Source organism: Xiphophorus couchianus, chromosome 11, assembly GCF_001444195.1.
Source record: "Xiphophorus couchianus chromosome 11, X_couchianus-1.0, whole genome shotgun sequence".
NCBI classification, from domain to species: domain Eukaryota; kingdom Metazoa; phylum Chordata; class Actinopteri; order Cyprinodontiformes; family Poeciliidae; genus Xiphophorus; species Xiphophorus couchianus.
Genome location: NC_040238.1, coordinates 28,710,592 through 28,728,050, shown reverse-complemented (window position 1 = coordinate 28,728,050; position 17,459 = coordinate 28,710,592). Strand labels below are relative to the sequence as shown.

The following is a 17,459-nucleotide window of genomic DNA, read 5'->3' as shown; positions in this document are numbered from 1 at the left end:
TTTTTTTTTACGTGTCAGGTCCATGGCAAACAAGCAACCAATTTAAATGAAGTCTACCAAGTTCTACCAAGACATTTGGCAAAATATCAGTCAGTGTTGTGCCAGAAACATGATGATGGATGAATAAAACTGTGATTTCTCTTTAACAATCACTTAAAAATAAATGATTAAAAGCCAAAAAATTATGACTTTGATGCTAATTGTATGTAATAAAAGGTGCTAGATATGTGATTAATTGCTTTAAGCATGTTGGGTTTTTTTTGTCAATGCCTCTAAAATAGGATTTACCTGACATGTCTGTACATTAATGTAGTATATGGAGTCTAATCGAATGCATTCTGTGAGAGAGCACTATGTTTAGGCTGCTCCAGCTCTCAGACCATGAAGGATGCCTAACCTGCTCTCAGAGCTGGCTGATAGCAGAACTTAAAAGCTGTTTCTGACTGATTTTCTCTCAAGGACAAATTCAGCAGTCCAGTTCTGGCTGCTTGATTCCTGATCCCCATTTTTCTTCTTTTCCTCATACAATATCAAAAGCACTGCCATGCTGTATTTTTTTTCTGTCTTTCCTCTTCAAATTACATGTTTTAGCTCAATCTGTTAAATCAGGCCTGCAGGAAAACCCATCTAGTCTTCTCCTGTTTTTGCATTTTTTTTGCACCAACTTTGAGCCCATGTGAGTTAAGGTTTGTGGGGATATTTTTAAATCAAGAGGAGGGTGCATTTTAAGGACAACCAGCTTCCGGCTCAGCTGATGTGTATGGTAAAAACATAAAAACCGAAAGAGCAAAGTTTCATCTGATTTACTTTTCACAGCAGGAGCTTGTTTAGGCTTGGTAACAGCATGCTGTAAGAGTGTGACTTTGTAGTGTGGAGATGTCATTTAGAACTCCACAAATACTCCAGTGGAGATGAAGCACTGACAGTGACACTGACACTTAATGAATCTTCTGTTCATCATCTTATTCTCACTGAAAAAAACTACCCTAACAGGGTGATATGTGGCGAGTCTTTTGGCAGTTTCCTAAAGTTGGTGTCGATCTCATGGGATTGCTTTTCTATCATCACAGAAGAAGCATCGGCCTGCTGAGTGCAACATTAACCCACCAAAACAGCCAAGGACAACCCGAACAATCCTGCTGGGGAAATAAGTTTAGGGAAGGCTTGTTGATTTCTCTTGAGGGTGTTGTTTTCAAAATATATAAATCATAATTTGCCAGGCGCATGAATTCTTTAGGCTTCAATGCATTTTCTCTCTGTGCACTGCATACAGATCCATCAAATCTACAACTTAACCAAAATTTTGTTCTAAACTAATTTTATCAGGATTCATTAAGACTATGTGAGCAATGTGCCTACAAAAGAGTTTATGCAGTGGATGTAGGGTTTGTTGTTACACTGCTTAAACTTTTTTCTCATTTCATCATATGATAACAAACTTCAAAGTATTATGATAAAACTTAGACTGGATTATCTTTATAGTTATGCTGCCATAGGACAAACTGATCCCTTTTTCTAACTTTCTTCTTCTACTACTCTTCAATTTACATTATTTGCTGTTATTTCAACTGTTAATTTTTTTGTTTTCTCTGTTGTTTTTTTTCTCCATAGAAGATAGCTTATGGGCTGGAGTTGTATTTCGGGATAAAGGTGTGAAGTGATTTAAAGTAGGGTTAGGTCATGAACAGTATCCCACGCTGAAAACCCCTCACAGAACTTTGTTCCGTCCATCATCTCAAAATGAGAAGTGTATGACATAAATGCAAATCTACCAGGACATGACTGTCCTCTTAAACGGACCGCTAGAGTGAGCAAAGCATTAATCAGATATGCAGCCAAGGGATCGGTGATGACTCTGGTGGAACTGCCAGGATCTGCAGCTCAGGTGAAACAATCTGTCAATATGGCCACTCTTAGTACTTCTCAAATCTAGCATTAGAGAAGAGTGGTACAAAGAAAGCCATTGTTGAAAGAAAGGCATGAAATACTATTTAAAGTAAAAAATAAAACATAGAAAGGATTATGAAAACAACTCAGAGCCACAATATTACAATGTACATTATAATAATAATAATGTACAAATAATTCAGATCTGTCTTAAATCTCTCCCATCAAATGCTCCACCACTTCTTCACCACCAGAGAGCAGTAGAAAATAAAATAACATAATCACATCAATTCTTCACCTGGTCATTTCAATGTGAAGCAAAACCACATATATGTCAACAAGCCATTTAATTCAAACTTTATTTTATTGAAATCCACTAGTAATGTGAATTGTGTAATACCAAAATGTTTCATAAGATTGAAGATCTTGTATTATATGTATATTTGCACTTAAAAATTGTTTTTGAAATTGTTTTTAATAGGGGTGCTGTTTTTTAATTGCTTTTGTCTCCTGTTTTGATGAAATGACAAGAGAGATATGAAAATGCTGCAGAAGCACAGACAGACAATAGAGAGGAAGATCTGACATTAAGGGTTGCAACCTGCCACTGCCTGCAGGGCTGAGTGCTTTGTCTGATTGATGCAGGCTCTCTCCTCATTAGGCTGATCACCTTTGTGAATCCTATTAAACAAAAACACAACCAAAACACAACAGACAAAACAAAGGAGGAAAGAAAAGTTTCTTGCACATCATTACATTTAAGGATTTAGACTGAATGACATCATGGGAAGCAGCACACTTTGCAGAAGGAAGAAAGACCAGGCACAACAGTACAAGGTGGTGATTAAAATTCTGCCTATTCTCTCATTTTTTAGGGCATTTAGGTCTGAACAGTTTTTCTCACAAAGTTCCCACAGTTCAAACTGGTATTTACCCAATCCTCCTCAGATTGGTATTCATGTATTTGTTCCTGTGAATGAAAGGCAAAGATCCACAGACTAACTGTTATCTGTTATCTGTTACAATTTTGGAGTATGTGAGACACAGGAAGAAACTAGCAGTTTCACCCAATGGTAAACAGTACCCAGGAAGGGGCTTTGTGTAAACTTACATGGTCATTGTGTTGATGATTACAGAGTACTGGCAGTACTGAAATTTTAGTTCAGATGAAAGAGTTCCCTTACAAACATGCATGGTCTAAATGTGTGAATTTCCACAACTATAATCTGAGAAAAAAGATAGACCAGATGTAAAGCTTTGTGTAAAGTGTGTGTAGGTAAAAACTGGAATTAGAAGGAAGTGTTAGACTGATGATTCCTATTAGATTTTCAACTGATCCAGGGAAATGTCATTTCAAGCTATAGGGAAATATGGTTGTACAATGGTTGTACAAGTCAAGTTGTTGCTTTCATGTGTTTTCTTCCAGAAAAGACAAGTTCTGTGAGACAACAAAGATAGAGAAGTTTGAGAGGAATGACGAGAAGTGCTGAAAGAACTCCTCATCTTTTAGAACGACGAGGAGTCCGTTTTTAGAAAACGCACAGACAGAAAACAGACTCAGTATTTCACTTTACACTTTATAAGTAAAAACACAACAAAATATAAAACAAACTGGCAAAGATGCATTATTTTAAACAAATTTCAAATAATAACAAGCACAAAATTAAACACATCATGAAATCATAAAGTGTCATAGTTGTGTGTAATGGTTAAAGTCTTAAAGGGCCAAAACACAGACAAGAGGTAGGGACGATCATTAAAACAGTGTCTAACTAATAATAATAATTTGAAATAAGGAAATAAAACTTCCAGACAGTAATATGGAGAAACAACAATTGCAGAGCAGATGAATCTAGCATAGACTGACTAAAAGGGAGTTAAGATGTTGAAGACGACTGCTGGATTGGGAAACCAAATGAACAGAATGTGGAACAGATGTGACATGGCAAATGCATGAGAAGCTGGGGAAGGAAAGGCTCATTAACACATCATTCTTCACTAAGGTTCTTCACTTTAGAACCTTAGTGGTTTTTCACTAAAATTTCTGTGAATCATGTGATTAACAGTTGCACTGGCTTCAAATAAAATAAGTAATATACTGAACAATCACAGCCTGTATGGACACTCACTTCACAAGACTCCACTGCTGAAGAGAAAACATGATAAAGATGCAAAACATTTGAACAATCTAATACAATACTGTGAGAAGCTAGTCCAGTCAGATGGAAGCAACATGGAGCTCTTTGGATGTCATTCCACATCCAAAGAGACATTTCTTGAAAAAGAAATTGCTCTGCCATTCACCTCTAAACAAAAGCAGTAAAGTTTATAAGCTGGTTTTTTTTTCTTTCTTACTACGGCAGTGTTCATAGAATTAAAGAAAAGATAAATTATGTCAGGACATTCATGATGAGAATCTCAAGATAAATTGACAAGGTATTTCGGTAAAACAATGACTCCAAAATAAAAGCACTTCAATCCAATTGCATACCTCTGGAAGAAGTGAAGATCAGCGGTCATAAAAGAGGCCCTCCAGAACATTCAAGGTTTGAAGACAGTTTGTGAGGAAGAATGGGTCAAAATCATACCTGATCTCTACAAAATGGAGACCAGTTACTTTTTATGCCTGTAGACTATGAGGTCTTTCCTATTCCCTATATTTATGTATAAAATATATCGTACACGCAGTTCATCATATTTAATCCACAGCACAGCCAGCATAACACCCAGTAGCACGCAATCCAAATCTCCTCTTAATACCTAAGTCTGTGTATTATTTATACAGTGTTTTATAATGTATTACTTTTCAAGCTGACTTTTATTGGTACATTTTTTTAAATTCTTCTTACTGTTGCAGAAACTCACTTGATAGGTTCCTGTGCACATATTCCTTAGTGTTTCTCCAAAATGTGTCTCTCCATTCAACTGATAAACCCCGGTTCTTTATTGAATAATATTTTTCTTTATACATTTACTAGCATCAAATTATTTTATTTTATTTTATTTGCCAAGTACGTTATTTGAACATTTCTGGATTTCAAACTATTTCACCACATTTTACTTGAAAAACATTGAATATGTATGCTCAGAATATTCTACTTTATGAGAATTATTATTGGCCTTTCCTAATGTACATCATAGTGTGCTTTTGTGTTACTCCATATCTCCACACAGTAATTTAAGTCTAATAAAATGCTGCCATGCTCTGTGCTATTTTTGCTTTTACATGTTTAATTTGACACTTTCAGTAGATTTTATAGTCTAAATCAAATGAATATGTTATATTAGTTTAAGTATCTGGTAATGTAGGGAAGGATTTTAGCTTCATTGTGCCATGGGGTTTTAAATAAAATGTCTCAAAGTGGTGCTTTTAAGATAAAATGTCAGGAAATGCTTTTGTTTCCTGGATGTTACTTTACAGCATTTTTATTTTCCTACTGAAGTACGAAAATGCCAAAGTATTTTCTTGGCTTTGGCAAACATTTATCATATAAACGGCTGTTTGTGAAGAAGAAAGAAAATGAGACATGACTTTCAACTTATTTTACAACTAACAACCTGGAAAGTGTGGCAAACATTGCTGCGATTGCAGCTGCAAGAGTTATGCAGTATGACTTTATTAGCTTTGTAAATCAGGAGACTGTACTCGTTTTACTTTCTCAGTCAGATTGGATAGAGAAGGGTTTATAGACATACTTTTTCCAGTCACAGAATACTCATTTGAATTTAGATCTGAAGTCTCTATGGGCCATTTCTAACACCTGAATATAATTTCAACTAAGTCATCCAATTTGAAAATTTGGCTGTAATTTTTTTAGTTGTTTGCAGCCTGCAAAAGTTTGTATTCCAGGATTGACCCTTTTACAGCCCCAATCACAATTCCTGTTAACTCCTGCTGAACAGATAAGTAATTCCACATCATGATGCTGCAGTGATAGTTTTTCACCACACTATGTGTATGCAGAAAAAGTTTTATTGTGCTCTCATCTGACCAGAGCACCACTTGAAAGATGTGTGCTCTGTCCCCTACATGGTTTGTGTCAAACTGGGAACAGGACATTTTAAAGATTTTCTGTCATCAGTTGCTTTCTTTGCCCCACTCAGATTTACTGAATGTAAAAACAAGGAGCATGAATACTTTGAAAATCATTGTAAATATATATTCTAGTGTACATAACTGATAGGATTCATTTTGAATCACTGTAACAGAGGTTATATTGAGTTTCTATTCAAGGTCTATGAGCTGCGATCTATGTGTTGTGTTAAAATTTTGTGGCTTACCTGTGTGTCCTCTATTTTTTTTATTGTAATTGTTATGCATATTTTAAAGACATAGTCATAATATTTACTTACCATGTGATGCAGTAAACTGTCTTGATTCATTCAAAAGTTTACAATCCTCCTTTAAGTTGGCCATAGTAACTAGAACATAAAATTCAATTAAGTGAAAATATTGTGGTGTGTTTCTGTGGCTCTGCTCCTCAAATTATCACAAAAAACTTCTATTTTAAATGCTTGAGCCCATAGAAAATTTTATAGTAACTCATGACATACAGTACATACCAAGATTTTATGCAAATGCAACCATTTTTTTTGTACACCTGACCCTTACAATGTCATTAGTTGGCAGTTTTGAATTTTTCATTGAGCTGTGTAGTCTCAAACTTCAAAGTCTCCACGTGGGGCCTTATCACGGCATAGCAGCTGCTGCGCAGAGGGAACCCTATATTCTGCGCTGTGAGAATGTGCCATAAATATGCGGCTGAGCTTTCCAAAACTTCTATTGTACCTGTTAGGTGATAGAGAGCTGCAGGGATTAACCAGAGTTTGAGTGCTAATTGGTCACATGGGAACAGAAGAAGCGTCTGTCTGACCAGAGGGTCAGAATGATGGGAATTACAAACAGGTGCTCATCAATGAAAATTCTGTGTATTATTTAATCTTAGTTTTCTTTGAAAATAATAAAGCTGTAAACAATTATTGCAACACAAATTTGCAGATGAAAATGTGCAGGGGTCTCTAATGTTGTCTAACTTATCTTGTGATTGTCCTCAGGTTTTGATATTCAATGCAATCTACCTTATGGATTTGCATCAATGTCATACATGCATAGATATTTTTCTCATGTAAAATCACAAGAAGAATGTGTTTCTGGATTTCAGGCATAAACAACTGGAAAAAATAAGGCTGGTCTTTGTGTTTCAAAATAACATGCCTCTGGAAGCCCTCTAATCACCACGCATTCTAAATGTAGAGAAGGAGAATGGAAAATTGACTGTGGCTACAAACACTGCTAAGGGCCTCATCTAGCATTAAGGCTGTTTTACTTGTGAGTTTGGACATTTTCAAATTTTCACATTGGAAACCTGTCAGATTATTGAGAAATTTTGCAGAAAATTGACTCATAAAAGTTAAGAAATGAAATAGCCATTCATCAACATAATGAGGCTTCTTCTCTCATGGATAACTAATGAAGATTGAACCTTCTAAGACACCCATTTACATTAACAGCTAGGTAAAATATGTGTTGAACCCATGTTTTCTTTCTGTCAATATATTTCAAATATTTCTTTTGACATAAAATGCACACCAGACGTTGGCAACAACTCAAATAACCCACAAATCCAAAGGAATAACACCAAATTGGCTCAGATATTAAATACGTACAAAAAAAAAAAACTCCAGTGAAAGACTGCACTACTTACAAAAATGTACTACATACTTTGTGGGCAAAACTTATTTTGGTAATAATCAAACGTTTTCTGACTGGAAACATAATACTTTGTTGGGTGTGATGTTGACTCTTCCTTCAACACAAAGATGTGAGAAATGACTCAAGTTATCATATAGCACCAGAAAGGAGGTTTATGCAAAATATCTTTTTTCTTGACCAATAGCCTCCACTTTTTTGTTTTTGTTTTCGTGAAAGCTAATTATCTGTTCTACAGATAATTCTACAGATAATCTGTGCCCACATTGTTGATTATAGCAACGGTTTAGAGAAAAACAAGAAAAAGATTGTTACCCTGGTGAGGTTGTAATTGCACTCGTATCCTCCTTGAGGGAAAGTGAGCAATATTTAGAGGCCAATACAGAACACTTCAGAACAAACAGCTAAATAAATAAGGGAATAAATCAATGTATAAATAGATAACATTCACACTTTAAGTTTCTACAGAGATTCACAGATGAACAAATGAAGAGAGGCGTATTAAGCTTTAGGTAATGGTTTATATCAAAGTATTTCAAAATACTATACACTAATATTTTTCTTATGTAATAAATGTGTGCAGTTTCTTGCAGGATTCAAATCCTGGTCTCTCATATGGTAGTCTTATGGTCTGCCAACTGAGGTATGCAGCTCATGGAGAAGTTAGAAAGAGTCGGGCATTTCTAGCAACACTACAAAAAAGAGATTTTGGGAGAATCAAATATGAGCCTCTGCTTTAACTTTTAAATCAAACTTTATGTCTGATAAAGTCATATATTTTATAGTGTTCTCTGGCTCTATTTGGTAATGTATAATGATTTGGACAGAATTTATATGGAGATGTTTGTTTAATTAAGTGTTTATATGTATTGTATGGAGAACAATGAAAACTATTCACAAACTATTGCTTATTGATTCGCTTTGATATGGAGGACAAACTATATGACTTCATGAAAGAGTGAGGTGATGGTTGGTCATAATTTTCTAGACAAAGAAGACCAAGTAGATGTATCTGTTGTGAAAGGGAATCCTCTGTGTCCCCAAAAATTGTTTATATGCACTGATGACAATGATGCAGGTGTAAAATTATATTCTTTCTAATTACAAATATTTGGCATTGATCAGTTTGAGCTTATATGCTATAAAGTTTGTGAAAGTTTAAAACATGCTACTTTCCTGTTGTTTATTAAATGTTGATTAATTGTGCAGCTGCTGCTTTTCTAGCTGCTCTTCTATTTGATTATTCAAATATAGACTGACTAATTCCACCAGCTGTGCCCTGAGAAATAGTTATGATGAGCCAGATTTGGCCTGTGGGCCTTGAATTTGACACATGTGACTTAAATCATCTGAGGACATTCGTTGCCACAAGTTAGCCAAGTTTATTAACTCATCCCTTAACTATTAGAATATGGGTGTTTTCGTAGAGCCATTAATTTACATGTTTTGGGGTGACAGTTAAAGGAGGGGGATAATATACACAACATTTTTTAATAACTGAAGGTAAAATAATTACTTGACTTTGCTATAAAACGAGGAAGTTAGAAAGAAAGAAACGAAGAAAGACAAAAAAGAGTTCACTCAAAATGTCTGAGTTACGACTAAAACATTTTAGAACATACATTGAGCATGTTAACTTAATAAATTTGTTAAAACTGTTTTTACAGTGTAGAATTCAATCCGTTTTGATAAGAGGGGACATACACCATTGATTTAAAGTAAAAGTCTAATTGATCATTGTACTTAAGGTATCTGTGTTTTGCAAAATACAACTAAGAACACCTTCATTGTGATATGTCATATTTTATCTTATCACTTCGCAAAGTGAGAAAGCCGATAATGGGTGTTGTGCCAAGTCAATTATATCCGGTGGAAGTAATTCAGCTCATCTTCCTAATCCAACCTCTTTTGGTGACTGTCAAGTGTAGTGCCCATTGGCGATGCTGGTGAGTCCACAAGCTTTCAGAAATCCTCCAATATGTGCAGGGATGGGCGGGAGCAGCTCAGCCAGTGCTTCTCTGGAGCATGAAGTTAAAACTGTTGTGCGCTGTGGAGGCTGAGTATGTGGATGCTTCGGACGGATAGATGTGCGGGAGTCACATCCATCTGACTCCCATCATTTCTTGGGATTTGATTCTTTTCGAGTGAAACAGCCTGGGTGGGCACTGCACGGCTGCACATCGACAGCGTCACTGTTTTCGGACGCGAAGATGCTGCTCCGCGGACTTCTCCTGTGCTTTTCAGTAACAGGTTTTGTTTTAGCGCAGCCCAACAGCTCCGGGTTATTTTACGCGCTCCGGTCCGAGCTGTCGGAGGACGCAATCCTGGTGGCCAATAACGGAATACGCGTGCCTTTCGGAAGGTCGGTCTTCATCGACCCCATCAACGACCTGGTGGTTCAGACGCAGCCGGGAGACCGGTGCAGCATCACCGTGCTGGACAACGACCCGCTCACACAGAGACCGGGGCACCTCTCTCCCAAAAAGTTTCCATGCGATTTTGGTCCGAGCGACGTGATATATTCTCACTACGGCTCCAGGAGTCCGGCCAGGGATAGAGTGCGGCTGCAGCTCAGGTATGATGCTCAAACCGAAACTGTTATTATCCCGTTCATGATGGAGGTGGAAGTAGTTTTTACGCAGATGGAGTTACTCACCAAAAACGTGCCACTCACTGTTGATCGTCTTAAAGGGATTAGTAATCCTATCGATATGAAGATATTAGAGTTTACTTATGATAAAGTGAATTACAAATGCGAAGTGGCATCCGTATCCGGCGCCAGCACACTGCCCAGATATGGAAAACTCATTGAGGGAAGTAAACTTTCCACAGTGATGGACTGTGATGAATTCATACAAGCGGAAATACGCTACGAGCACATGTTTAATCGTAAAACTCCAAATAGGGATTATGTTCCTATGGTTGTAGAGCTCCACGATAAAGAAGGGAACCTGGTGAAGCAGGAGTATTTCCATCTCATGGTTCGCATCAGAGATGGAGAGGAGAACACTCCCCCCAAACCCAGCTTTGTAACCATGATGATGATGGAGGTGAGCCAGTTTGTGATGACAGCCCTCACCCCTGACATGCTGGCTGCTGAGGATACAGAGTCAGACCCAGAAGAGCTTATTTTTAACATCAGTTCTCCCTTATCTTATGAAGAGGGTTACATAGTCAGCACAGATGACAGAAACCTTCCAATCACCTCCTTCTACCAGAAAGACCTGCAGGATTTGAAAATAGCTTATGTTCCACCTTCTCTGGACTCGGACACAGAAAGGATTTTTCAGCTGGAATTTGAGGTGATAGACACGGAGGGGGCTCTCTCTGACACATTTGCTTTTATGATTGTTGTGAAGCCGATGAACACTTTGGCCCCTGTTGTGACGCGTAACACGGGTCAGTTGCTGTATGAGGGCCAGTCACGGCCTCTCATCAGCACACATAACTTGGAGATCAGCGACGAGGACAACCTGGACTCTGTCATAGTTACAGTGGTGGACGGCCTACGGCATGGGGGGCTCGTGGTGCTGGGCTCTCAGAGAAAATTTTTCACACCTGCTGACCTCACAACAGGGGCTGTTGTCTATCAGCATGATGGCAGCGACACATACAGTGACAATATTGTGTTCAAGATGACAGATGGGAAAAATGAAGTTGAATTTCTCTTTCCCATCACTATTGTCCCCACCGATGATGAGTCACCAATCATCAATGCAAACATGGGTATAGTGCTTTTCAAACACCAAACAATTCCCATATCGCCTCTTGTGCTCAGTGCTGCTGATATTGACTCTGAAGACTCAACAATTACATTTACCATTATTCCCCCTTTTTCCACAATCGGAACTGTGCTCCTTCGACAGTCAGATGCCCCGGAGGACCCCTCCTCTTGGAAATTTAATGCTGAGGATGAAATGTATGAGAAGGAGGTGACAGAATGGCTTCAGAAAGACATCACAGATGGAAAGTTGTTTTACAGGCACACAGGTCCCCACAGCATAGAAACAATCATGGATCAGTTTATGTTCACTGTTCAGGATGACAATGACCCACCTAATTTATCTGGAGATAGTATATTTGTAATTCGTGTTTTACCGATTGACGACGTGTCCCCTGAGCTGTACCCCGGCACTACCCTGCAGATGACTGTTGAGGAGTATGAACTCACTCAATTCACTAAAGAGGTCCTCCGTTACACTGACATAGACTCAGAGGATCGTGACCTCAAATATACACTCATCCAGGCTCCAACTGATACAGATGAAAATAACCCCATTGTATTTGGATCATTAGTGTTGACAGATCGTCCTGACTCTGAAGTGACAGAGTTTACACAAGCTCAAATAAACCATCACAAGATATCCTATGCGCCCCCAAACGTGGAACTGGGAATCACAACCCACGTAGTACAGTTCCGTTACACCGTTGAAGACACGGCAGGGAACAGTGTAGAGGGGGTGTTCACAGTCTTTCTGCAGCCAGTCAATAACAACCCACCGCAAATCACAAACACCGGTTTTACCGTGTTTGAAGGCGGAATGCACATTATAACCGCTGCAGAGCTGGATGCCCAAGACCTTGATACAGAAAGGGAAAAGATAACTTTTGCTCTGAGTCGACCACCTAAACATGGCCAGATTAAGGCTGTATTCACTGACCTGGAGAAAAACAGGATTTTCAAACTTGATGACATCTCAGAGGGGAAAATATCATATATTCACAGTGGGGAGGAGACAGTGAGCGATGATTTTCAGCTTGATATCAGTGATGGGGTACATGTTGTGACTGTGACAGTTAAAGTTATTGTAAAGCCCATTGATGATGAAACTCCCTCCATCAGACTCCCCTCAGGAACAATTGGGTCTCACATGGACGTGCTGGAAAATGGTGTGGCAGAAATCACAGCAAATGTGATTCAAGGCCATGATGATGATACTGATGATTTCCAGCTGACATTTATTATGGAAGATCCCCCAGTCTTTGGGGAAATATTAGTTAAAGGAGTGCCTGCTGCAAGGTTTACACAAGCTGAGATAATTAATGGGGAAGTTGTGTATGCACACACTGGTGGTGAGATAGGTCTCTTCTCACAGCAAGACAGATTTAATTTGACCCTCACAGACATGTCTGATGATTGGACAGTAGGGGGCAATATAGTCAGTGGAGTCCATATACAAGTTACTGTCCTGCCTGTTGACAATCAGGCCCCTGAGATTGGAGTTGGGCTCCAGTTCAGCGTTATTGAAGGAGAGAAATATGGTATTAGCTCTCAGCACTTGAACGCTGATGATAATGACACTCCAACAGATGACATCCTTTGCACTGTCATTGTGCAGCCCATTGCAGGCTATGTAGAAAATATATCCCCTGCTCCAGGCTCAGAGAAGTCAAGGTCAGGAACAGCTATCAGTGCATTTACTCTAAGAGACATAAGGGAGGGAAATATATTCTATGTGCAGAGCATTCACAAGGGGGTAGAGCCAATGGAGGATCGGTTCACATTTAGGTGCTCTGATGGCATCAATTTCTCAGAGAACCATTTCTTTCCAATCATAATCATCCCAACAAATGATGAAAAGCCAGAGATTTATTTAAGGGAGATAGTTGTGATGGAGGGGATGAACATTATCATCGACCCTCCGATTCTGAATGGAGCAGATGCTGATTTTCCACCTGAGGAGCTGATGTTCATCATCTCCAAACCTCCCAAACATGGTGCCATTGTAAATCAGCTATCCACGGGCTCTGTTTTGGTGTCTAACTTCACCTTAGAAGAGATTAGAGAGGCGTCGAGTATTATTTATGAGCACGATGACTCAGAGACAACGGAGGACAGCTTTGATATCATTGTGACAGATGGAAAGTATTCTGTGCAGAAAACAGCCGTTATTATGATCATCCCTGTTGATGATGAGACCCCCAGGATGGCTATCAATGATGGCCTGGAGGTGGAAGTTGGAGAGACGAAGGAGATTAATAATAAAATCCTCAAAGCAACAGATTTAGATTCTGAAGACAGCACGCTAACATATATAATCCGATTTGGGCCTGGCCAGGGTCTCCTGCAGAGAAAAACACCATTCGGGTTTCTTGAGAACATCACACTTGGCATGAATTTCACACAATCTGAACTTGATGTAGGACTCATATTGTACACACACAATGGACAAGATGGCTTCAGAGACTTAATCAAATTTGATGTGACTGATGGAATAAATTCACTCATAGATCGTTACTTCTATATCACTGTGGGCAGCATTGACGTCGTATTCCCAGATGTGATCAGTAAAGGTGTGTCTCTAAGAGAAGGTGGCAGGGTGACCTTATCCACAGATCTTCTAAGCACCTCAGATCTCAACAGTCCTGACGAGAAATTAGTTTTTACTGTCACGCGGGCCCCAGTCAGGGGGCACCTGGAGTGCACAGACACTCCTGGGATACCTATTGGATCTTTTACTCAACTTCAGTTAGCAGGCAGCAAGATTTTTTACATTCACACCTCTGATGATGAGGTAAAAATGGACAGTTTTGAGTTTGAAGTCACAGATGGGTTCAATCCCATTTTCAGAACATTTAGAATATCTATTGTGGATGTAGATAACAAGAAACCAGTTGTGACTATAAATAGTCTAATTGTCACTGAAGGTCAACTGAAATTAATCACACCCTTCGAGCTAACCGCTGAAGATCAGGACACTGCTGAGAAATTGATTAAATTTACAATAACCCAGTTGCCTGTTCATGGCAAGGTGCTGTACAATCAGTCTACACCTGTTGCCAGCTTTACAAAACAAGACCTCAACGAAAACCTCATCAGCTACAAACACGATGGAACTGAAACACTAGAAGACTCATTCTCCTTCACTGTCACTGATGGCACACACACAGACTTCTATGTTTTCCCCAACACAATTTTTGAGACAAGACGTCCTCAGACTATGAAGATTACAATTGTGGCAATAGACAATGGAGTCCCTCAGATTGTGGCAAATAAAGGTGCAGCCACTTTGAAGATTTTGGCCACAGGTCATTTGGGGTTCCCCATCAGCCCTAAAGTGTTAAAAGTGGAGGACAGGGACAGCATCCCGGCCTTGGTGGTGTTCCACATCACTACCCAGCCCAAACACGGCTACATCGTCAACCTGGGACACGGAAACAACTCCATTGATGCCTTTAGTCAAGGTAAGCTCTGACAATAACTCTTAATAGTATAATAACAAGTTACTCTGCTCAGTATTTTACCAGAAAAGTACAGAAGCAGTCTCTCAGTGCAAGTTATCAATAATTGTATAACAGGAATTTCTTTGATCAAGTTAATGTTGCACAAAGATTTATTTAAATTTACACCAAATCTTTTATGTATGTTTACCCATACGCCAAACATGGGATTCAGCAAAATTTCCAATGATTTTTGAAATTGTGTGTTCAGAGCTGCAAAACCTAAACAAGTCTTTAAAGAACGATAACTTCTGTTTTATAAGTACTTAAAATCAGATTTATTTTTATTTTACAGTTATACAACCACAAATGTATTTCTTGTTTTAGGATCTAGAAAAAGGATAAACATCTGACTTTTTGATAGTTTCCTTAGAAACTTCTTTTAAGTTTCTGGGGAAACTTAAAAAATAACACATTTAGCTTGTAATTTAATGACAAAGGATGAAAAACTGATTCCTTGAATAATTATTGACATTCTTTTGTTGAATATTATACAGATGCTGCATGAAAGCATACAAAAAGCCTACAAATATCAATACCTTTAAGTTTTAAAACATTGTTCATTTCTACACTATTTTTGACCAAAGTTATACGAAGTCATTGTGGCTGCCTGTTTCAAACCAATTTCTCAAAACTTAAATTTTTGGGATATCAGTAAAAACTGAATGGGACTGGTGCTTATAGAGTCATGTGGCTTATTAATAACAGGTTGAAGACCCCTTGCTCTAACAGAACTGTCTGAATGTTTATTGCCATTATAGATAAATCACTGTTACTAGTAATAGGCTGGCATGACATTTTCACAGGTTCTAGGAAAAATACCAAGTTTCACACTATCGCAGTAAATGTATTAAGTGAACTCAGTGCTTTTAATTAGAACAGAAACCCAAATATCATTTATTTACTGTGTTTCTTTTGTTAGCAACAGTTTTGAGAAAACACTGCATATTAAGTTCTTAATGTGCAAATTATGATTAATTTTTGCTTCTCTACTCTTTATATAATAACGCTGGGTGTTTGTGAAGCTGACATTGACTGGTTAGTTATTTGAGATTTAACTCCATGACTGTCCATGTTTTTTTAGAGATTTTCAAAAATAATCAAATTTGTCTTTTCTGTAATTGAGGCAAAGTTATTTTAGTATGTTTTCTGAAAGCTAACTAGCACTGGCAAGCAGTAGGTAGGTAGCTGTCTAATTGGTACTGCTAGTAATTTGTCATAAATTATTTGTAAACAAAATGTTTGAAAACTGTGCCTTGAGAGCATAATTGTCACATTTCTTTGCTCAGAGAAGTTGCTTTTCATTATGTTTTTGTGATCAAATAATTATAACATCATAACTTGTGATTTGCTATTGAAGAAAAATGTGTGACATTCAAATTCCCTGTAAATCAGTAAGTTTTGATTAATTTTTCACACTCTGCTTCCCAAAGATTTTAATTTATGGGGTTATAATTATTCGTACGTGTGACGAGTGCCAGCTTGGGAATTCAATAGTTAATTTATGGATATGATTTAGATGTGCCTTGCTCATCAAATCTTAATTAGCAGACCAAAGTTACAGGCTGATGTTTTTGTAGACTTAACAGATGAATAATTAATTTTTTTTTCTGCTTCTCCCGGGGTGATGTTCACATCTGATGTTCTCTTTGGAGGTCTGTTAAATGAAGCAGGACAGAGGTAGAGAATGGTGTGAAAAGGTCAGTGCAGAGCTCAAAGTGACAGGATGGTATTTGAGATGCAGTAAATTTCACTGGGTCCAGTCAGTTTGAAGTATTGAAATGCTATGTGTCTTATAAAATTATAGAGAATATATTGACCACCATCACAATGGTTAGTGTGTGAATTTTTTACACAGACTGCAGAACGATGTTAAAGTGAAGAATATGATTTTTGCATTTTCCATGTTTGGATAAGTAGGGAAGAAGAAACAGGTGTGTGGGAAAATATTGGATTTTATTTTTATTTATTTTTAAACTTCTTTCCTGCTTTCCTTCCTCCTTTCCATTCTGAAGACTGACTGTAAAATATTTGCTATGAATCCAGAGTAAAGTTTTGTATTTATTCCTGGAAATGTTCTGACATTGCCAAGGAACTCTACAGATTTGAATATGGATAAGTATTGACACATGCACAGAGACAACAATGCCACTGATTGCTGTTTGAAGCAACGCAATCATGATTGCATGGCAATTAAGCCAACATGTACAAAAATTCACCTGCTTGCTGAAAGCAAAAATATGAGCTGAGAACACAGAGCGAGAAAGAGCTCTTTAAGCCTGGAAGAGATGGACACTTCTTACAAACAGTGTGTGGCTGCGGTCTTCCAAACAAAAAAGGGCACAGATAAGACAAGAGTGAAAAAAACCAAAAGAAGCAGCACAGCATTGAAGAGGGGAAGGAGAGTGCAGAGGAGGCGGCTAGGGAAGTGGGGTGAGGGGATGTAAGTGACATGAGAGAAATAAAGAATGAGGGAAGGGTCGTGACAGATTGAGTCAGAGAGACCAAACAGGCTCATCAAAAGAAGCAGTCAGGTGAAAGAGACAATCCTTTGCTCTTTATTTACTTGTCCTTTTTCCAGGGCACATCCCAAGAGACGATCTTTTTAAATAATGAATGAAGAGCGTGCCCTCTGTTCACA

At 38.1% G+C, this 17,459-nt stretch overlaps 1 protein-coding gene across 1 annotated transcript in view; it reads left to right on the top strand.

Moving 5' to 3' along the window:
- The first annotated feature begins 9,546 nt into the window (after positions 1-9,546).
- Positions 9,547-17,459, top strand: part of LOC114153707 (FRAS1 related extracellular matrix 2) — a 69,067-nt gene continuing 61,154 nt past the window's right edge. The window contains exon 1 of the mRNA XM_028032413.1: positions 9,547-14,782. Coding sequence (XP_027888214.1) covers positions 9,808-14,782 — 4,975 coding nt within the window. The 5' untranslated portion in view covers positions 9,547-9,807. The remainder of the gene's footprint in view (positions 14,783-17,459) is intronic.